Source organism: Acartia tonsa, chromosome 10 (genome assembly GCF_053477335.1).
Source record: "Acartia tonsa isolate MP-2025a chromosome 10, ASM5347733v1, whole genome shotgun sequence".
Lineage (NCBI taxonomy): Eukaryota > Metazoa > Arthropoda > Copepoda > Calanoida > Acartiidae > Acartia > Acartia tonsa.
Genome location: NC_137269.1, coordinates 4,764,321 through 4,786,647, shown reverse-complemented (window position 1 = coordinate 4,786,647; position 22,327 = coordinate 4,764,321). Strand labels below are relative to the sequence as shown.

The window sequence follows — 22,327 nt, the reverse complement described above, 5'->3', positions numbered from 1 at the left end:
TTTACATCATGAGCTTGTCAATGTAGCTAGAGAATTAGAGATGGAATCATTCATCTTCCTTGGCTTTCAAGCAGCTGATTGCATTCACCAATTAGATAAACAAGGAAAAGATACCAGAGGCAAGGATAAATTTGCAGAATTTAATGAGTATGAGAAAAGAGTGAAGGAGATCCTTGAATTAGAAGATGTTGAAGAGGATAAATTGAAGTCTTGCATTGAGGAACATAAGAAGTGGAGGGAAAATCCATTGGAATTTCAAAGCCCACAGAACTGGCTGTTTAAAAAGGAATAAATATATTTCATTAGATTAAATTTCTGTCCTAATTAAATTTTAGCTTTTTTAAAACTTATACTTTTTGGCAATCATCCAGAGGAAGATATTAGAGGGAGGGAAGGAAGGTTATGAAGAAAAGTTTGAAATTTTCTCAAATGTATCAAAGCAATTAACTTGGATACCATATTACTAGAAGATAGAGGGGGAGGGGCAAAAGCATCCACCTCGCTCATTTTATTTTATGCAACATACAGACCCAAACCTTTATGACTTTTCAAGTTGGGCAATGTGTGATTTATATTAGTTATAACTTCTGGTTAAGAGTACAAAAAGATTGTAAATATCAATACCAATTTTATATTTGTAGACCCTACACTCTTTGTCTTTATGTCTACTTATCTGGATTTTTGTTAAAAGGCAAAAGTAAGATTTTCTTGGCTGCTATTTAAGAAACATTGGATTCATTTTTAGATGTTTTACAATATCTAGTTTTCTTGTCTATCTATTGTAAGTGTTTGGTCTTCTTACATTATTGATAAAGCATAAGTTTCAAATAAAAATTGATTATATGAAATTTACAACCTTATTTTAAATATTTGTAAATAAGTAGGGAAGCTGGGGGCAAATTACAAACTTCCTTAAATTTGATAGTGATACATTTCAAAGTAATTTGTGGAGCACGGAAATCCTTCCATATTTTTTTCTGATAAATTGAAAAAACAAGAGATAGGGGGAATTTTGTTTGTTAGTTTGTTAGGTAAGATTTTATTGGGTACTGGGTAGCCATGCAAGGTTTAAGAAAAGAAATAAGGTCTTTTATAGAGTAAGGCCCCCATTTTTTTAAAACATGAAATATTAGCATTGTGAATGTTAGGTGTTGAAAAATCTTGGTTTCAAAAACAATTTAAATCCCAATAAAAAAGTAGTTGGAAACCAACAATCTGATATACAGAATAGAACTGAAGAACACCCAAATACAGATCAGTGTTCTTCTAGTACAACCCCTGAAAGAATAAACAAAACTGATCAAACTGACAAAATCAAAAAAGTTTTATATGATATTCCTGAGGATAAACTTGAAAACTTTTACAAATATCAGTTTTTTAACATTAGTATCCAAAAAAACAAAACTGAATGGGACACCATCATGATTATTCCTGAGTATAGTGCTATTATAAACATAGAAGTCAAACGAGGTTCAAATGATTCAAGTGATAAACTCAAATTTCAAAAAGGAAAACTCAAATTACTAGAGGATGCTTCAGATCAAACCAAACAACACTTTTCTTTCATGCACAAATTATTTGGAGGTATGCTTACCAAAGAGTGGGTATTTGTCAGAGCTGCATGTGTACCAAGTTTGACTATTGATGAAGAAACAACAAAGCCCTGTGTCAACTGTCAGCAATTTATTCTACAAGATGTTAATGACGCAACAACTTGGTTGAAGCATATAACAGAACACAAGATTGTTACATCTGATAATCATGATCAGACAGAATATGAAAATCTTGTTTCTGAACTGATATATCACATTTCAATTAAAGAATCAAGTAGATTTAATCAATTGATATTAGATCCATTGACGGTTAGCAGAGAAGCTGAGGAAGCATTAACAGGAAAAACAAAACGAATAACAGGAGAGAATGATGTTCCTGTTTACATGCTTAACAATGAACAGCTGCAAGCAGTACACTCAACAGCTAAGTGCCTTATCATAGATGGCGACTATGGTACTGGTAAAACATATGTACTAAAGGAAAGAGCTAAAAAATGTGCAATTGATAATGGTAAAGATCAATTATTTTACATTGATATTCTGGTAAGCCGAGCGTTCTCGGCCCACGGGGTAACGAGTTCGGATTCAACGAGCCCTAGCCTTTAATTATTCTACCAAACAAACAAGCAGGATTCAATCATACAGAAATTATATATTTAAACTGAATAATATTTACAAGTTATGTTTACTATATATATACAACAGATTATAACAATAGTTAGGTTTGAAGGGGGTGTGGGGCGCTAGGGCTTAGCTCCCGACGGTAGACAGGCTGTGGGGGCAGCGGTGGTAAAAGGGGAGGCAACGCCTCCCGGTTATATAAGCGCGTGAGGAACTCGTGATAGTTGCATGTTTGAGTCCCCTCCCCACATTTAGGCAGGTCAGTTTGACCGCTGGGTGCGGGGTCAACAGCGGTCATGAGATAGATGGTGATATAATAAGATTAGTGCAGGGGGTTTGTTATCATAAGTCACAGCGAAGCAACTCTGTAAACGGCCTGTCCGTCTGGGTGTCGTATTACCACAACCTCCCCTTCAAGGGTTGCGTGGCTCCCGAGCCACCAGGCCTTGAACCTGGGGATACGACAGCCTATGCCGGCGCAGGACAGGCTCTTCTTGGGGCACAGCTCGATGGAGGACAGCTCGGGCTACACAGGCTCCCCGGGACACTCGTTGCTCGGTCTGACTGTGGTTGGATATCAGCATTGTCAGCTCCTGGTTGGCCTCTAGGCGTGGGTTGGCGACGGCCAAGCCTCGCCGCTGGAAATTTTGCCTCGTCTGCAGGATTAGCTCGGCCTCAGCTGGTAACTGGACACGGAGGCCTAGGCTGACTCTGGTGGTTCCTAAGGGGGGAATGACGATGGCAGAGGGCGCATAGAACTCCATGGGGGCGCCTGCTTGGTTCAGGTTGCTTGGTCTCCTAGCTCCTACCCGGATGGGGATGGCTGTCATCAACAGGGGGCACATGGCTTCAGCTTCGTCTTCTGGGGCGGCCTCTTCCATCGCAGTGGCTGGTTCTTCTCCTACAGGCTCGCTGCTGGCTGGCAGGTTCTCCATGTCCGCGTCAGGATTCCAGATGGCATCTCTGGGTGGCTCTGGAGCAGGCGGCGGCGGCGGTGGTTCGTTGGGCGGCTCCTGCAGGTTCTCTTCTACTGGGTCACGATCCTGGCCGCTAGGCTGTGGGGCGGCTGCGGCTGGCTGGTGTACTGGGAACTGTCCTGGGTCGCTAGCTGCGGGCGCCGCCGCTCCAACTGGCAGCTCGGTGGCATCCTCGTTGCCGTCCATATCAACTTGGATGTCTGCTGGGATCTGGTGGGCAGTCACATCTCCAGTGTATTTGCGCAGTCGGCCTACATGCGCGGTAACTTCTGAGATCCTGGCGACTGGGGAGGCAGGTTTGATGACATAATGTACTTCTGTAGCTTGCCTCACTACTTTCCAGGGGCCAGTCCATCTCTTGGTAATCTTGGCTGCCTTCCCTGGCACCAGGCGGGGGGCCAGGTACCAGACCAAGTCTCCAACTTCATACTTGGCCGTGCCTTCGTAAGCTGCCGCGCTCCTCCGGATGGCTCCCTCCTCCTTCTGCTGGATGGCATCATAAACTGCATAGTAGCGCTGCAGGATAGCTTGGACGTTGGCTGGAACTGACGCATATTCGGTCTCTGGCAGCCGTAGTACCATGTCCACTGGAAGTTTGGCCTCTCTCCCAAAGAAGGCCAGGAACGGGGTCACGCCAGTGGATCTGCAGGCCTTGGTGTTGTAGGCGAAGGCGATGGCAGGCAGATGGGGCTCCCAGTTGTTATCGTCTCTGTCTAGGAACAGGCGCATGCCTGTGTTGAGCGTCCTATGAAACCTTTCCACTCGGTTGGACTGAGGGTTGTAGGGTGGTGGATGTGTCAGGCCAATCTCAAGTCTGGAGGCCAGTTCCTGGAATACCTGGCCGGTAAACTCCATTCCATTGTCGGAATGGATCTTCAGGGGGCATCCGAACGTGGCCAGGTGGCGGTGCAACAGGGCTTCAGCCACCGTGAGGGTGCGCTTGTTGGGGATGGCGTAGAGGCTGACAAACCGGCTGAATCCATCTTGGCAGGTGAGGATGTAGCGGTTCCCAGCTGGGGTCTCTGGCAGTGGTCCCACCAGGTCGATGAATAGGACTTGCTGTGGATACCCCTGGCGGGAGGGCACGTGGATCCCCTGCTTCAGCCTCTCCTTGGTAACTTTCTGGACACACTCAGGGCAGGTTTGTACCATCAGACGGACGTCACGGGCCAGGTTGGGCCACCAGAAGTGCATGGCAACGCGGGCGATAGTTGCGTCCATCCCAAAGTGCCCAGCCATGGGGGTCCCATGGGCTAGAAAGAACGCGTCCTGCTGGAGGGCCGAAGGCAGCAGGTATCTTGTCCTCTCTCCTGTCAGAGTCTGGTCAGTGGTGGTGAGGCAGCCATGCTCGTCAAGCCCCAGGGCTGGGAAGCGGCTGGCGTACTGCTGCTCGTCTCGTTCCTTGCCACGCAGCTCAGCCTTGGTTGGGGCTTTGCCATCAGCCACCCATTGGCGGACACGGAGCAGGAGGGGGTCCTGTGTCTGGGCCTCCAATACTCTAGCTGGATCCAGTCGGGCGGCAGGAGGCCGGCTAGCTGCGGACTCCCCTAGCTGGCAAAGGTTGTGGATATACTCAGCCTGCTCTGCTAATTCTTCGGCGCTAGCCGTTGGCATGTTGGCATCTTCCCGGCGGCTGAGGGCGTCGGCGTTGGTATTCTGGGTGCCGGGCCTGTGGCAGACGGTAAAGTCTAAGGCCGCTAGTTCCTCCTGCCAGCGGGCCACCATCCCTGTGGATGTGTTCAGTGATTTCATCTGTAGCAAGGCAGAGGAATCAGTGTTGATCTGGAAGCTGCGGTAGGACAAGATGCCGTGGAATTTTCGGATCCCATACATAATGGCGGCCATCTCTCCCTTCCAGGACGGGTAGCGCGTCTCAGGGTCGGTTGTCTTGCGCCCCACGGCGGCAATCAGCCTCTCCTTGCCATCCTGACATTGACTCAGTATGGCAGAGATGGCGCGGCTGCTGAAATCTGTGGTGAGCTGGAACACCGCCGGCAAATCAAACCTGGGCGGCGCTCGGATGGGGGCCTTGCGGAACTTGTCCTTGAGTTGCAGCAGCTGGGCTTCCATCTCAGGCGTCCAGGTTAGGGCCTTGGCCGTCTTCTGTCGATTCATCTCGTAGGTGAGGTCTGCATACTCTGGGATGAACAGGCGGTAGTATCCAAAGAACCCCAGCAGCGCCAGCAAATCCTTGGGGGTGCTAGGGGCTGGCCAGTCCAAGATACGGTCAATATAGTCCTCTTGCATGGCTATCCCCTCACGACTGAGGGTGTGGCCCAGATAATCTACCTTGGATCGGAACAGCTTGGTCTTGGCTGGCTTGAGGCGGATCCCTCCCCTGCGGTGGGCTTCCAAGACCTCTCGGAGCCTGGCCAGGTGGGCCCAGGTATCCTGGTGGAAGGTCAGGACGTCGTCAAGGTATGACTGGAGGTTGGCTGTGCCTAGTGGGTTTAGGACCCCTGCAATAAACCTGGAATAGACAGACGTGCCGTAGCCAGGCCAAAGGGCATCCTTTTCCATTGATACAAGCCCTTGGGGGTGGTGAAGGCGGTGCAGGGCCGGCTGTCCTCGGACACACGGATGGTGTAGTATGCGGCCACCGCGTCTAAAGCACTGTAGACACGGTGCCCGCCAGCTCGTTCCACCAACTGCTGGATCCTAGGCAGGGGGTAGCTGTCCAGTTCCAGACACTTGTTGAGGGCTCTGTAGTCGACGGCCCAGCGGGTGCTCCCGTCCTTCTTCTTGATGGGCACCAGGGGGCTGCTCCAGGCGGAGTCTGACGGCTCTATAACTCCCTCCTGTATCCAGGTGTCCAGTTGTTTCTCCAGTTCAGCCTCTTGCCGCGGGTTCAGATCCCTAAATCTCTGGCGGATCGGCTGGGTCCCTGGCTTGAGGCGCAGCTGCAACTCAACCACATCTGTGCAGCCGGGGGTAGAATTGGAGAAAACGTCCCTGTATTCTGACAACATAGTCCAGACCTCCTTCTTGAGCAAGGGGTCCTTGCGTAGGAACTCATTGTCTTCCATCTCCAGGGCCTCCCACAACTCCTGCATTTCTATAGGCTCAGCAGGTTCTTGGAACGAGTGGAGACGCGGAGGAGGCGTATCAGAGACCTCTAGAATGTCAGGTTTGACCAGCTCCCCTGCCACTGGGAGGCCAGCATCCAGCAAGAGGGGCATCTCCCCTTCATTGACCACTAGTACTCTAAACACAGTGGCAGAGCCAGGCCTGTGGGCATACAGGCCCTCTGGAATGACAAGATCCTCCCCAAACCTCTGTTCTGGGGCAGCTAGTTGGATGACATCCTTGGTGCGATGGCCTACTAGCTCAACAGGGACTGCCATAACCCCGCGGCCAGGCAGGACCACCCGCTTGGCTGTGCGGAGCTGGGGTGGCTGGCCATCAGTTGGGGTGACAGCGCTTAGCCTATACGTGGCTGGTGCGGGGTCAGCTTTGGCTCCGGGACCCACCGGCCGCGACTTGACGGGCTCGGCGTCTGGAGAGGCTGACGTGTCGGAGCCAGGTGTGGCTCCGAGGGCGTCCGGCCACGATTTGACGGGCTCGGCGCTGGGAGAGGCCAAAGCGCTGGGTCCAGCTTTGGCTCCGTGGGCGTCCGGCCGCGACTTGACGGGCACGGCGCCGGGAGAGGCTGAGGCCTGAGAGTTGAGTGTGGCTCCGGGTACATCAGACCGCGACTTGACGGGTCTGGACTCGGGCTTGGCTGGTGGACTGGCTGGAGGTCCCAGGTAGAGGGGGCCAGGTGGACACGGCTGGCCGTTGATAAAGGTGTCGGCGGAGAAGATTGGTTCTGGAGGGCTGGCAATCTCAGGAAACGTTGTTGGCAGGCTCTCCCTTGGCACCTTGGGCACTGGGGGCAACCCCATGGCTAGCAGGTTAGCTCCCTTGTGTGCGTTGAGCTCAGCGTCCACCCAGTGTGTGCCTTTCTCAACCACACGCGGCTGCTCAGGCAGGGGGCCTGGCAGAGGCCCCTCATAACTTAGCTCTCTCTCGGCTGTCTCCCGGTCAATGGGGACGCCACGGAGTGGGATAAACTCCCCACGCACCCACAAGCAAGGTGGTTGCATGTCGAAACAGAGCCTAGTTCCGAACTCCTTGAGAAAATACCCTCCTAGGTTCAGAGGGTGTGAGAGGTTCCGGACCACAGTCACGTGGTATAGATGGAGTATAAGAGTGTGTGAGACTGCCATATATAACTCTTTTAACTTTCCTATTACCTGGAGGGGCTGGCCTTCCTCATTAGCAGTCAGGATTTGGGTGTTGTCCGGAATCAACATGCGTTGCACGCCCATCGCGTGCATGAGGTGCTCAGAAATTACAGCAGACCCTGGTACACGGTTGCCAGAATCAATCATGGCATCAACCTGTACATGCTGGGCAGGGTCAGGGGTAGGAAACCTCACCCTGATATGGCAGGGGAAGTGGAGGTCCTGCCCTTGAGACAAGGGGGCCTCTCGTTCGGCTGGGGTTGGCAGAAACTTTGGTGGTGGCCGAACCGCAGCTATGGTGGTATCGCTTACCATGGTGGCTTAGACTGTAGCTTCGAATCACTAGAGCTTATTAATTATCACTGGGTCAACAATTTTATATTTATTTTTATCACTTGGTTGACATTTATACACACTTATGTGTTGTTATCACTAGGAGCTCTAGGTGTGATTCTGGAAGCACTGGCAGCAGGGAATGTCCGTCCTGCAAGGTTCAGAGGGGGTGACGGCGGTAGGGAATGACCCGTCCTACAGCGCCGCTGGTTCGAATCCCGAAAATGGCGGCAGGGAATGGCCCGTCCTGCAGCGCCTCGGGTTCGAATCCTGGGAAGCAGCGGCAGGGAATGTCCCGTCCTGCCGTGCCTGTGGCTCAAAATCTGCTATCCGTCGCAGTGGTAGGGCTTACTTGTGTGCTGAAGCTTCGCAGCCACACATTGCCTTCTTAGGGAGACCAGCACCCAGCTGTCTGTCTCGTAGGTTTGGCCTGGGTGTCCTGGGGCTTGTCCCAGCTACACTTGCCAATTTAGACTCAGTTCTGTAGCCGTCTGAGCTAAATTATCCGATTGCCGTGGCTGCGCACCTAGCGCTACTCCTACACGACACGGAAAAAGCGTCTTAACTGGCGCTTTTAGCAGGCTAAATCTGCTTGCCGTAGGCCAGAGGCCCACATATTGCGTTCAAAATGATGGAAATTCGACCTAAAAAGGCCGTCTCACGGGTCAGTTGGCGGCTGATTGTCCCCTTACTTGCCAAAGGGTCCAATCAGAGGTAGAATAGGCTAGTTTCTGTAAGGCTCGATCTCACAGCTGACACCAAGTTCTGGTAAGCCGAGCGTTCTCGGCCCACGGGGTAACGAGTTCGGATTCAACGAGCCCTAGCCTTTAATTATTCTACCAAACAAACAAGCAGGATTCAATCATACAGAAATTATATATTTAAACTGAATAATATTTACAAGTTATGTTTACTATATATATACAACAGATTATAACAATGGTTAGGTTTGAAGGGGGTGTGGGGCGCTAGGGCTTAGCTCCCGACGGTAGACAGGCTGTGGGGGCAGCGGTGGTAAAAGGGGAGGCAACGCCTCCCGGTTATATAAGCGCGTGAGGAACTCGTGATAGTTGCATGTTTGAGTCCCCTCCCCACATTTAGGCAGGTCAGTTTGACCGCTGGGTGCGGGGTCAACAGCGGTCATGAGATAGATGGTGATATAATAAGATTAGTGCAGGGGGTTTGTTATCATAAGTCACAGCGAAGCAACTCTGTAAACGGCCTGTCCGTCTGGGTGTCGTATTACCACAATATAACAACACTTACACAAATTTCTAAAGGAATGTTTAAAAAAGCTGAATCTTCTGTTATGAGCAAAATAGCTGTACTAGATTTTGACTCTTATCCTAATATCAAAGTTATTACTACTAATGATTTAGGGATTAGTTATGAATACCCTGAACAAACTGATATAATCAATGCATTAAACAGTTTTTTAAGAGATAATCACTGTGATCATTTATTCATTGATGAAATGATAATTGAAAAAATTGTTTTTCCTCACTCTATAGAAACTGTTTGTGTTAACCTTAAAGTATCTAAGGATGGAAATGATAAAAGTGTGGAGTGGATAGAAAGTATGAAAGTGAATCATAATTTTGTACATGTTAATCTCACCAAAAATATGAGAAATTCCCAACAAATTATAAATCTAATTAAAGCTTTAGAACAGGATTCTACTCAACAAATGTCCTATTCTCCTGAAACTAATGTCATGGGTAGCCATAACTTTTACTACAGAAATATTTATGATATTGATGCTAGTTTATTAGCTGTTGCTGCTGTAAACAAATATTTCATACATAAACTTAAAGAAAGTGTTGTTATATTATCAAATGAAACAGGTTGTACTGATTTATTTGAATTGTTAAATAAACACTTTTCCTCAACTACATCAGTTGTCAGAGATTTTAAAGAATACATCGAAAAACCTGATGGAATATTGATAACATGTTTAGAGGAATTACAGGGTGCTCAAGCAAGGAACATTATCATATGTGGTTTAAATATCGGTATCGGTGACCATGTAAACATGAGAAATATAGTACTTAGGACAATCTCCCATGCAATTATTTTTTTGGACAAATATAACAACAATAAACTAAATAGTTCTGGAGCAATTGAAGATAAAAATCTACATGAATTTATTTATAAAAAAGGAAAAGCTCCATTGTGTCATCACTATTGTAATGAAAATAAACATAATATTAGTGCCTTAACTATGGCAATATTAGAGAAGTACAAACTATTTGACCAGGATGAGAGTGTTGCAATCATAACATACTCAAGAGTTTCTAAAGATATTATCAGAGAGGTAAATACAAAGAAGTTTCTTAGTTTACCTAGAGAAGAAAGAAGAAAACAAGTTCAAAAGAAAATCACATTAGAAAATAGAGAATTATATGAAGATGTAAAGACAAACATTTCTAGAAAATATGCTGATATATCTTGGAGTTACTATGACATTAAATTCGACAAAAGAGAAAATCTAAATGATCTAGTAAACAAGCCAAGACATGTCAATTATATCAATATTCATTCTGTACCACATAATATAGATTTCAGGGAAATAAAGAATTTCATTGTATTTGCTGATGAAAATATTGATCATAAACATGAATTTGAAGCTTGGGGAGATGATTGGGAACTAAATTATTCAGATAATGAGACCAGTATTATAGTTGAGCGGAGTAATCAGAGCAGAAATGAATATGATAAATTTTTTAGAAATTCAATAATGTTCCATCAACTAAAGTTTGCCATAGTTGTTCATGATGGTAATTTTGATATGTACAGCAGTCCAAAGGGAGCTCTAAATCTGAAAGAGGATGCTGATCTACATAAACACATTCCTTCTGATTTAGAAAGAAAGCAAGAAAAATGTATACTTCTATGAGTTTTTTTATCTACAAGTATACATAATTCAAAATTTAATTATTTAAACAATAAACAAATGTAATTGAGTGTAATAAAATATTTGAATATACTTAGCAATAACGTAAACTTGTGAAATAAAGTATAATATGTTTGAATTTATTTATGTTCTTTCTCTGCGAATTTTACAGCTACTCTATAATTAATTTTGTAAGTAAATCTTTAAGCTTTCCAGATCTTACCTAATTGTTACAGAAATCATCAAAGTTTGAAATAGATAGGATAATTTTATCATGTCTAATTTAACGAAAAAAACTAACTGTTAAGTATGAACAAACAGACATACATACCTCAAACATAGAAAAACTTCGCCTAAAAAATCAAACATTATTGATATAAATAGGTTAACTTTTACGTTCATGATAGACAAAATTTTTATTTTACTTTTTGGGCTAATTATTATTGCTAACAAGTATTTAACTATATCCTGTCAACTGGAGGTTGGCAGCTGTCCTTTGAAGTGATAGAGGTCGAATTTCTTATTTTCCAAAATTTCTTTCTTTGAAATACATTAATTTCTGTCCAATATTATGTTTCAGTATATTTCAATGCATAAATCCCTTCAAGAATAGCCAATTTAACAGAATCAAACTTTAAAAATGACAGAAAAGTAAAAATAAGTATTTTTTCTGTTAATTTTATGGTATCTGTGCACATAAAAGGTAACACCCAAATTTGCTGTTTTTTAGTATTTTCATCAATTTTCCTTGAAATATAAAGATATCTTAAAACTGATTGATTGGGCTTGTAAAGGAACCATTTGAGTATCTTTGGTCGAAAAAGGTCTAATTTGTGAGCATTTTTGACCAAGTTGTGGCCAAATAATTATAAAACATAAAATAAAGTAACACACTTTAAAGTAGATGCTTATTTACTTATAGATATACAAATTATCCTTTACTATTATAAATTTAGCATAGTTACATAACAGACAGACAGACAGGCAGTAGGAGTTATAGAGTAGATGCTTATTTACTTATAGATATACAAATTATCCTTTACTATTATAAATTTAGCATAGTTACATAAAAGACATACAGACAGTGTGAGTTATAGAGTAGATGCTTATTTACTTATAGATATACTAATTATCCTTTACTATTATAAATTTAGCATAGTTACATAACAGACAGACAGTGTGAGTTATAGAGTAGATGCTTATTTTATTATAGATATACTAATTATACTTTACTGTTATAAATTTAGCATGGTTACATAAAAGACATACAGACAGTGTGAGTTATAGAGTAGATGCTTATTTACTTATAGATATACAAATTATACTTTACTATTATAAATTTAGCATGGTTACTTAACAGACAGACAGACAGGCAGTAGGAGTTATAGAGTAGATGCTTATTTTATTATAGATATACTAATTATACTTTACTGTTATAAATTTAGCATGGTTACATAAAAGACATACAGACAGTGTGAGTTATAGAGTAGATGCTTATTTACTTATAGATATACAAATTATACTTTACTATTATAAATTTAGCATGGTTACTTAACAGACAGACAGACAGTGTTAGTTATAGAGTAGATGCTTGTTTACCTAAAGATATTTGCAAATTATCCCCTACTATTTTAATTGTTAAAATATAGAATTAACAAGGACTAACTTTTCCATAAGTAGCTTAGTGATGCAGAGCATAGGTACAACTAAATGTTTTCTTATGAGAGCAAACAGAAATAAGAAATTTATAGATTGACAAACTGAAAAAGGTTTTAAGATGGCATAAGCAACAGGATCTAGATCTAGAGTGAACAAGGATGTTATCATCCATGAGTAGCAAACTTATTGAAGTTCTTAGAGTACAGAATACAAATAAGCATTACTGACAGACAGACAGACAGAAGAACAGACAATACCATTTAAAGAGTAGCTTCACTAAAAACAAGGATGATAATATCCATAAGTAGCGCAGCACAAAAACATTCGATATCTTGCAAATTACTCGATATTCTGCTGGATAATCAGATTTCCAGCTTAAAAAATCAGTCGGATATCCAGTTTCCGGATAATTTCAATATCCAGTATCAGTCCCAGTACATCCTGTGTAAACCGTTTCTACGTGTTTTTTTTTCTAACCTAACAAGCCTTTTGGTGGGGTGTGTCCAGGTCTCCAGAAATCTTTAAAAGCCTGTTAGAGTTGTATTATCGATTTTAAACTTGAATTGATGATTTCTGTAACAGTTAAGTACGATTTAGAGAGCGTAGCAACTCTAAAAGTATTAAACAATGACTTTGGCATTTTTACTTTATCAATCACTTTATAACAACAGGTTTTTAAGGCATATATATAGTACAAAGTAGCTTGATATCTGTCTGTTTAAAACTTAAGATCTTGTTGGTTTTAAGCTATTTTCTTGGAGGGTGAGAGAAAAAAAATCTCCTCCCCCCCCCAAAAAAAAAAATCTTCAAAATGCAATTTGATTTCCTTCAAAGAAACTGATCAAATCTAGTTCATTACCTCTTAGAGAAAAAGCTCCTAGAGGCTAGGGGCGAAGCTGCTAATTATGTTTTAAATTATAACACGATTGTAATAGAATTATGAAAATTTATGCGTGGTTTATTTTTTTTTATTTAGAATTAAAAAAGCAGAAGGAGGGACAGTCAAACATACAGAAAGATAGAAAAAAGATTTGACAGACATAAATAAGACGCCTCCCCCCCCCCCCCCCCCCCAGCGAACAGGGTTAATAGATTGTCCTATACTTGCAATTATATTATAATTTTTTTTAATTACCGTTGAGAACCAGCTTATATTATCAACAAAGTTAATAAGAATATTACAAAACCTCATTTTGTTCATTTAGGCATATTAGAATTGTCCTACTAAATAATTTCAAACTTTGCATGGTGCTTCCAGTTGTAGTTGGGTACGATTTAAAAAGCATAGCAACTCTATAATCTTTACCAGAATTTCCGTAAGTCCATTTTAAACATGTTAATTTTTCACCTTTTTAACAAAAAAATTTAAGTTGATAAGGTTATCTAATTTATCTCATTTTTGGAGTACTGATTTCTAGAACAACAAATTACAATGTTATAACAAAGCATCTCTACAATCCAGTCCTAAATATGCAAGTATGTCCTTATCCTGCATTTAAGCATTTTGTCAACAAATATACTTAAAATTTAGTTTTGACTTTTATTTTTTATATCATGATTATTCAGTTCTGATACAAGTGTTAATATTTGTTAAGTCGATCTTACCATTTTAGAGGTTTGCAATTTAGTTTTATATCATTGGGTATTTACATCCATTTATTTTCTAATGTCCAATCAATTGGGATCCCTAAGAAAAAAAAACTTGGACTTATATATTTATTTTCTGCTTTTAAGTTATGACACTCTACAAGTATTGATGTTCATTTATCCTACTGTCGGATTTTAGAGATTTCTTTTATGAAAGTTGTTATCTTTGTATTTAAAAATTACATTATAGTATTCCCAGAAATTGAGGAACTTCAAATATTATACTTAAATATTAAGGTTTTTAATAGCTTACTTTATAAGCCGTTTTGAATGAAAATTTTTTCAGCTATTATAAATATACATTTCTCACTTAAATTAACATTCCAAAAAATAGCTTGAGAAAGGAAAGTTTTGATTCATTATAATTGTAGACATTGAGCAAGAAACAATAATAATAATTTCCATAGTTGAATATCCACAATAAGTTTAATATTTATTTTTAATAGTTTTAAATTTATATTTTTAAAGCAAAACTTTTCTGCATCCCATTTCTACTTAACATGTAAAAAATAGACATGTTAAAAGTGACCTTGATTTCAAGAACTTCTTTAATAATCCTTAAAATAAAGTGACTAAATCTATGTCTGTCTGCTCTGAAGGATTTTGCTTACTGCTAAACTGTTATGGTTCTCCTATAACTATAACTATTAGTGGAGGGTACCACCACCCTCCCAAGTAAAATTGCCATTAAAAAAAATTACCGTGATAAACACAAATTTCATAAATACACTTGCCATTAAAGTACACTTGTCATTAATACATTTTTCATGAAGGTATATTTGTCACAAATACATTTTTCATTAAACTGTTTTTAACCTATTTTTGAATGGGGGGTCAAAAATATACTAGGACACCTATAGAATCAGACTGCAGAGCCCAAATTTGAATTAAGTCCCCAGTAAACTTTTTTTGGGGGATTTAAAAATTAATTTTTAGTGTTGCTATAATCATTTTGACCGAAGCAAAAGCTTTTTTTTTACTTCGGGTAATATTGTGGCTTACAGAACATTTTTATATAATTCACTTTATATTGATACAATAAAAAAACATTACTCTGTTCATTGGAAATAATTTTTTTTTTCCAAAAAAAATAATTTCATTGAAAAATCTAACATTTACAATAAAACAAATAATTCTGAAATCTAACCAATGAGAAGTCTTGTTTTATATAATTCTTTACAATTCAAAAAAAGAGTGTTTTCACAAAGTGACTTATTTCCAATGTAGTTAAATATTTTTTATTTAATTAAAATGAAAAGAATGAAAACCGTACACATAAAAGATACATACTTTTTAAAATTATTTTAAAAGATAAGTTTGAATAATCTTATTTTATAACACATTTGTATATGTGACAAAAATAAATTTGTTATATTGCATAAACATTTGTTGTCATTTAACCCTTTACAGCCATTTTTTATGTTTTTAAAATAAGTGAGAGAACACAAACATGTTAATGTTAATTCGTTGATATATTATAAAGAATTTACTTTTTAGTGAATTTTTATAGTAAAATCATAAGGCCTAATTTTACTCTATACCAGAATACAATATTTATGAAGCAAAACACTCTAAAAGCTACGAATTTTACCCAAATAAAAAAAAGACCTTTTGCTCGGATCAAAATGATCACGGCAACAGTAAAAATTAATATTTAAATCCCCCAAAAAAAGTTTATTGGGGACTTAATTCAAATTTAGGCTCTGCAGTCTCATTCTACTGGTGTCATAGTATATTTTTATATACGTTTTAAAAATAGGTTAAAAACAGTTTAAGGTATATTTGTCATAAAGGTACATTTTTCATAATAGTACATTCTCATAAAGGTACATCTGTACTAAATTACATTTGTCATAAATACAACAGACAATGGAGAACTTTTTTTATTTAGTACTAAACATAATAAAAACATTGTATTGAAAACGTAACTAATTTATATTTAGACATTATCTAAGTTTAGTAAAAGTCTTAAACTGTTTTTAAACTATTTTTGAATGGGGGGTCAAAAATATACTAGGACACCTATAGAATCAGACTGCAGAGCCCAAATTTGAATTAAGTCCCCAATAAACTTTTTTGGGGGGATTTAAAAATTAATTTTTACTGTTGCTCTGGTAATTTTTACCAGATCAAAAGGTCTTTTTTTACTTCGTGTAATATTGTAACTTAGTGAATAATTTTATATAATTCACTTTATACTGATACAATAAAAAAAACATTACTCTGTTCAATGGAAATATTTTTTTTTTTCTAAAACAATAAATTTCATTGAAAAATCTGACATAATACAATAAAAAACATAATGCTGAATTTAAACCAATAAGAAATCCTTTTTCATTTCAATTCCTTATAATTACCGAAAGAGTGTTTTCACAAAGTGACTTATTTCAAACGTAGTTAAATAATTTTATTTAATAAAAATGAAAAGAATGAAAACCCTACTCATAAAAGATACATACTTTTTAAAAATATTTTTAAAAATATGTTTGAATAATCTTATTTTATATCATAAATGTATATATGACAAAAATAAATTTGTTGTATTGCATAAACATTTGTTGTTATCTTAATTTATTTAACCCTTTACAGCCAATTTTTATGTGTTTTAATGTATCATAGACATGAAACATTTTTATGTTAATTCATTGATATATTGTAAAGAATTAATTTCTAATTAGTATTGATAGATAAAATCAAAAGACCTAACTTTACTGTATACTAGCATACAATATTAACGAAGCAAGACACTCTAAAAGCTGAGTATTTTACCTACAAAGGAAAGAAACATCACGATTCAGTAAAAATTATTTAATCCATAGTAAAAAATAAACTTTAAAATCCTAATAAAAATTGATGTGGGCAATTGTTCTCATTTTTGGCTTTGCAGTATGATTCTACAGGTGTCAAAGTATATTTTTGATATACCTTTCAAAAATAGTTTAAAAACAGTTTAAGTCAATCAATCCTTAGGATGAATTTATACACAAATTTATGACAAATGTACCTTAATGACAAATGTACCTTTATGACAAATCTATCTTCATGACAAATGTAATTAATGACAAACATAACTTTATGAAAAATGTTGTTTTTTATTACAAGTGTACTTTTGAGACATATGTTTTTTATGACAAGTGTACTTTTATGACATATGTTTTTATGACAAAAATTACTGAGCCAAATTACCCCCCACAAAATTTTTACATAGTTTTGTTTGTTTTAAAACTTCTTCTTTTAAGTTCTGTGAAACTGGTGAATTGAGATAATTTGAGGAATATTTTTTAAGTGAAAAATTTTTAATTGTGATTGAATTTACAGATTAAGTACTAAATTTATCAAAACAACCATAGATGCTTATCTAGTTAAATTTATTTAAAGTTTTGACATAAAATCAAGCAAAAGTGATGTTGAGCCAAATGTTATCAAAGTGCATACCCATGATGACAACTTATATTAAGGCTATGTTACAATTTCTGTAGTCATAGCAGCCTCCAACCAAGCAGTATTAAAAAAGAAAAGAATTTTAATTACTTCAATTTGTAAGGTAAATATTGTAGTTTTTAGATTATGGTTATATTTCTTGTCAGGAGGCTCCATTGGAGGCTGCTATATATGACTATAAAAAATGGTACATAGGTTAATAGACAAGTTGTTGTAATGGTCATGTACTTAGATAATATTTGGCTCACCATCACCACCAATAGGAGCATCTGAAAGGTCATCATCCTCAAAATCAAGATTTTAAAATGTTTTTTTTTTGAATACATCAAAAACATTTTAGTATACTTTTGAGTGTAATTTTACTCTTTAACATGTATTTAGCTTCATCCATAAGACTGGAGGTCAGCAGCTGTCCTCTAAAGTGATAGGGATCAATTTTCTTTTTTCAAAAAATAATTATTTAGAAAAATCATTAAATTCTGCCACATACCATATTTCATAATTATTTATGCATACATCCCTTTAAAAAAATGCTATTTTATCAGAATCAATCTTTAAAAGAGGAGAAAAGTGCCAAAAAAAATATGCCCATTGATTTTCTTTGGATTTGCATATCTTTTTGATTCACCAGTATTTCCCCAAAATGCTGTTTTTGAGATCTTGTGCTTCATTAGTGCTGATTAATAAAAAACTTACAGTTGAAACTTGTAACCAAATGATGCATTTATATTTTATATTTATACTAAAATCATCCCAAATGAATATTGAAGCTGCTATTCTGAAAATTCAGATTTGCCTATTTTTTGGTTCGCAGTGTAATTCAACTTTTAAAGAATTTGATGTTTTATAATATTCATATAATTTTGTAAAACAGTGTTAGTATTAATATTTAAATGATTGTGAACACTTCTCTTATTTCATAGAAAGCAGGTTTAACTTAAAATAAAATTATCACAAAAGGAAAGGAAATAAGAATCAGTAGTTGGTATTAATTTATAACATTAAAAAAATTCAAATCTGCTAACAATGTTATTTAAAAATGAATTTTCTTGCTGCAAACAGATTTTCCACCGCCAGTACAATAATATTCATCCCACTCCCAATCCCCACGATAATAAAACAACTAAATACATAAATGTTAGTTACAAAGCTTTGTTAAAATCCTTAATTTAAATAAGAATAAAATTAAAGAACCTCTGCACAATGCATTGTTTTAGGATTATTTGGTTCTCCAGGATACCAATTTTTGTAGGTAACTGTAATGTAAAACAATACTGTAAATACTGTAAAGCTTTTTAAATATTATTAGGTGGTTTAATGCTATTTACCTGACATTCACTGCCCTCCCTTTAAGACTAGAGTAAATAAACTAGTACATTTATAAAATACAAAGTTAAAATATTGCTGTAGAACAATGCTTCAGATTTACTGCTAATCTTCCAGCAGTCTGAAGAAGCTCTAAATGTTAAAAAAATGATAGGTATGTAACCTGGATCTCCATTTGCCCAGACCCAGTTTCCTTCCTGGGCACGAGAATTCAATCCGATCCAGAATCAACAAAAGAGATGTATTTTTGGTATACAAAGCCTCTTCTTGGCCTCAACTACAACACCTAGTGAAAAAGAAAAATATTTTGAAATATATATCCTGATGTTCAAATAATAACCCTAATGGTCGTGGGGGGGGGGGGGCGTTGAATACCCCCACTCATTGATTAATTAAAAGGGTGAATGAAGCAAAGACAAGATTATAGGGTGGCGTTCAACCCCCCTCGGCCTCCCCCCCCCCCCACAACCAACTGATAAAATTATAAAATAAAACACACTTTCAATAAAGTTTTGTTCTTGTTGAGAATTGATTGATGCTAAATCCGCTCCATTGCCCTCACTCATGCATGCATTCCTTGCTTCTAGCCAACTCAAATGTTGCTCCAGCACAAGGTAGCATATTCCTATAATTTATATTTCTTTTGAGCATTGTAAAGATAAAAAAACAACCATTCACAATTTTCATTATAAACCCTACATTTTTGGTTCATATTTTTATTTTAGTTAATTTAATTCATGCTCAAACAATGACAATAAGAATATAAAGTTGAAATCAAAAAGAATATTGACAATCACACTTTAAAGTTGCTAACTCAAAATTTAAAAAGTACATTTTTTCAATCATTATTTTATTATTTAGTCCTTATAGCTTTGTTTTTATTTCAGATTATATCATTCCATTGCAAAAAACGCGATCTTTGGTTTGTTTAAATGTCCATTTATTTAGCATTTTTCAAGAATGTCAAGCGTGGGAAAATTTTTAGAATGTGGGAACCATTTATTTGGATTTAAATGGTACATATGATTTTCATTTAAATTCATTTTTTGGACCTGTGAGAAAATTTTTTTAACGTGAGAACCATTTAATTTTCATTGAATTTCATTTTTTGGAAGTGTGGGAAAAAACGAGGAAAAAATATGTTTTAGTATTAAGAAATGTTCTATCAGTTTCAAACCTTTTTCATTCGATAGATCATACTGACTTTGGAAAAAATGTCAGACCGATTTTTGAAATTCAATCTGTGAAAAAAGATATTCAAGTTTTCATTTTTTGTTTTGAAAATATTATTTTACATGTATTGACGCCATCTTGGATTATGATAATTTTTTTTTGTTAGAAGATTTTTTTTCTAAAATATTTTTAAAAAAATTACTTTTTACAATAAAAAAATCTTTGAACTTAAATTGACCAATAATTCAAAGATTTTTTCTCTTTAATTTGGAAGATTTTTTATGATTTTTATTTTTAATGTCAAATAAAAACAGAACAGTGAAAGAAATGAAAATTAAATGAAAAAACGTTTTATGATTTTATTCAAGAAATTATTTGCTAACCTCACCTTTTTGTTGCAATAGAATGTTATTTAAGCAAACAAAATTTAGCATAAATGGATATTTAAATCCCTCGGTATTAAATGATCGAGCGTTAGCTCATCATTTAATACCTTGGGATTTAAATATCCATTTATGCTAAATTTTGTTTGCTTAAATAACTCATTTAAAAACATGAAAGTAACAAATCCAAAAAATTTTAAAATGTTTTTTATTTTTAGTTGGAATATTAATAAAGCACAGATTGTGGCATTTAAATATATTAAAGGCTAACCCATTAGTGCCAAACTGGTTTTTATAGCCCGGTTCCAGAAAATCACAAAAATAACAGGTTTCCAGTTTCATAATTGCATCATTCTCAGTGTGAATCCCCCCTCTACTACCCTGGTTTTCATTTCTCCTGGAGCAGGCAGTTTTGCTTACTTCCGTTTGCCAGTATAGCTCAACAAAATTTGAAAACCACGAAAATTGAGGTGAATTCAAAATACCCCTTCTAACTTTTTTGTTTTTATAGTAAAGTCGCTGATTTTTATCGTTAAATCTAAAGTTTATTGGCAAGTACATCCATTTGTGAATTTGTTTTATTGAAATTATTATTTTTCATATGATTTTTTTATCGTTTTATTACGTTCTATATAGGCCCGGCTCGGCTTGGTTATAAATGCCCGTCGTTTTTATTTACCCTGCTCTACTTGGTTATAAATGCCCGTCTACATATAGATATCAAAATTTTAAAACTCCTAGGAAACGGGCTTTTTTAACTGAAAAGGGTGGTACCTTTAGCCAAAACACTAAATGTGATATAAATCGTTTCGTATCTTATTTGTAGCTCTATAGATTACATGAGGTTATGTAGTTTTCAATTACGGATCATATCGTAGTATTAGAAACTGCTCATCTCACTTTAGGCGTTTAAAAATTACATTTTTAATTTTTGGAGCCAAAAAACGGGTTTTAATGCCGGCGGAAACCGCCCAAAAACGGGTCCCTACGCCTGTTGGCTATTTAAAACCATGCGGAACCGGGTTTTATTGCTTTTTAACTTTCCTGTGCACGCCACTAGAGCAAAAAAAAATTGGAATTCCATTTTTACCATAATAAAGCTTCCCTGAGATTTTCAGCTCGATTGGTCCATAAAAGTGGCGCTCGGCACTAATGGGCTAATTTAAGCAGCACTAAAAATATCTCAAAAACAGCAATCAGACCTGTTTCTTTGTCTAGGGTCCATTTGCTGCTACCACAATCTTCTTCTTCTTCCACAACTAAAAGAATTTAATAAACTAAAATAAGGGAGGGTTAATGTAATATGTAAGGGACCTCCAAATCTTCTTAATAGGGAAATTTTCACCTTTCTCTTTCTTCTTGGAATTCTGCCAATAATTCCACCAATACCACCAAGCTTGTTGTTCTTTTGTCCATTGTGTGGTTTGCCAGGTTGCTCCTGTTGCTCCTGTTGCTCCTGGTACTCCTGGTGCTCCTGGTATTCCCATCATCATAGGATTTTGTGATCCTGGAATTCTCACAGGTGTCAAAGGATTAGTCACCATTGCTTGGCAAGAGAATCTTATAATTTGTAATAAAAATATGCCTAACCATATTACCTAAAATATTATCACATTTGTGTAAATTATGGAAAAAACTTGTGACTGCACCCATAGCATCTATGGGAGTTAAAATATCTAAAAACCTCATTACAAATACTGAAGAATATTAATATTAATAAGGTAAGAAAAATTAAAAGAAATGAAATGCCTTATATAATTATATACTGAATATAATCTTAAATTTAAAATCTTACACTTGACATATCTCTAAAGCAACTAAATATAAATCAATATTCTTATCATTAAATTAATTCTTTTATTGTTATTATCTAAAGAGTGTCATTTTTCAAACAACAAATACAACAAAGTTTTTAATATGTTTTATCCAAGGTTATCAGAAAGCAATGATTTCAACACATTATTTAATTCATTGAAATATATTTCTATAATTTGCCCTTGTCAATAAAATTTAAAAGCATAACTTTTCTATATAATAGTAACAGGATCCCTCTCTGTCTGTCTGTGTGTGTTTTTGCTCTAAAGGATCTCACTAT

The 22,327-nt window shown here is 37.4% G+C and overlaps 1 protein-coding gene across 3 annotated transcripts; it reads right to left on the bottom strand.

Moving 5' to 3' along the window:
• Window positions 1–17,642: 17,642 nt before the first annotated feature.
• LOC145329228 (uncharacterized) lies at window positions 17,643–22,070 on the bottom strand. 3 transcript variants are annotated; one of them, XM_080173276.1, is made up of 7 exons: window positions 22,028–22,070; window positions 21,578–21,830; window positions 21,435–21,491; window positions 19,176–19,301; window positions 18,840–18,962; window positions 18,545–18,606; window positions 17,643–17,766 (listed from the first exon to the last, which is right to left on the bottom strand). In XM_080173276.1, exons 1-5 carry the CDS (start codon window positions 22,034–22,036, stop codon window positions 18,904–18,906), a joined length of 504 nt encoding a protein of 167 aa, XP_080029402.1. In that variant the 5' UTR covers window positions 22,037–22,070; the 3' UTR covers window positions 17,643–17,766; window positions 18,545–18,606; window positions 18,840–18,903. The 3 variants fall into 3 exon arrangements, with proteins under 3 accessions (XP_080029402.1, XP_080029401.1, XP_080029403.1); XM_080173275.1 differs by lacking the exon at window positions 17,643–17,766 and adding an exon at window positions 18,330–18,473; XM_080173277.1 differs by lacking the exons at window positions 17,643–17,766; window positions 18,545–18,606 and adding an exon at window positions 18,679–18,705.
• Between the last annotated feature and the right edge of the window lie 257 nt (window positions 22,071–22,327).

Coding starts and splice junctions, on each gene's coding strand:
- LOC145329228 (XM_080173276.1), bottom strand. Junction 19,302..21,434: donor GACCCTAGACAAAGAAACAG/GTCTGATTGCTG, acceptor TATAAATTATAG/GAATATGCTACCTTGTGCTG. Junction 18,963..19,175: donor AGAACAAAACTTTATTGAAA/GTGTGTTTTATT, acceptor CTTTTTCACTAG/GTGTTGTAGTTGAGGCCAAG.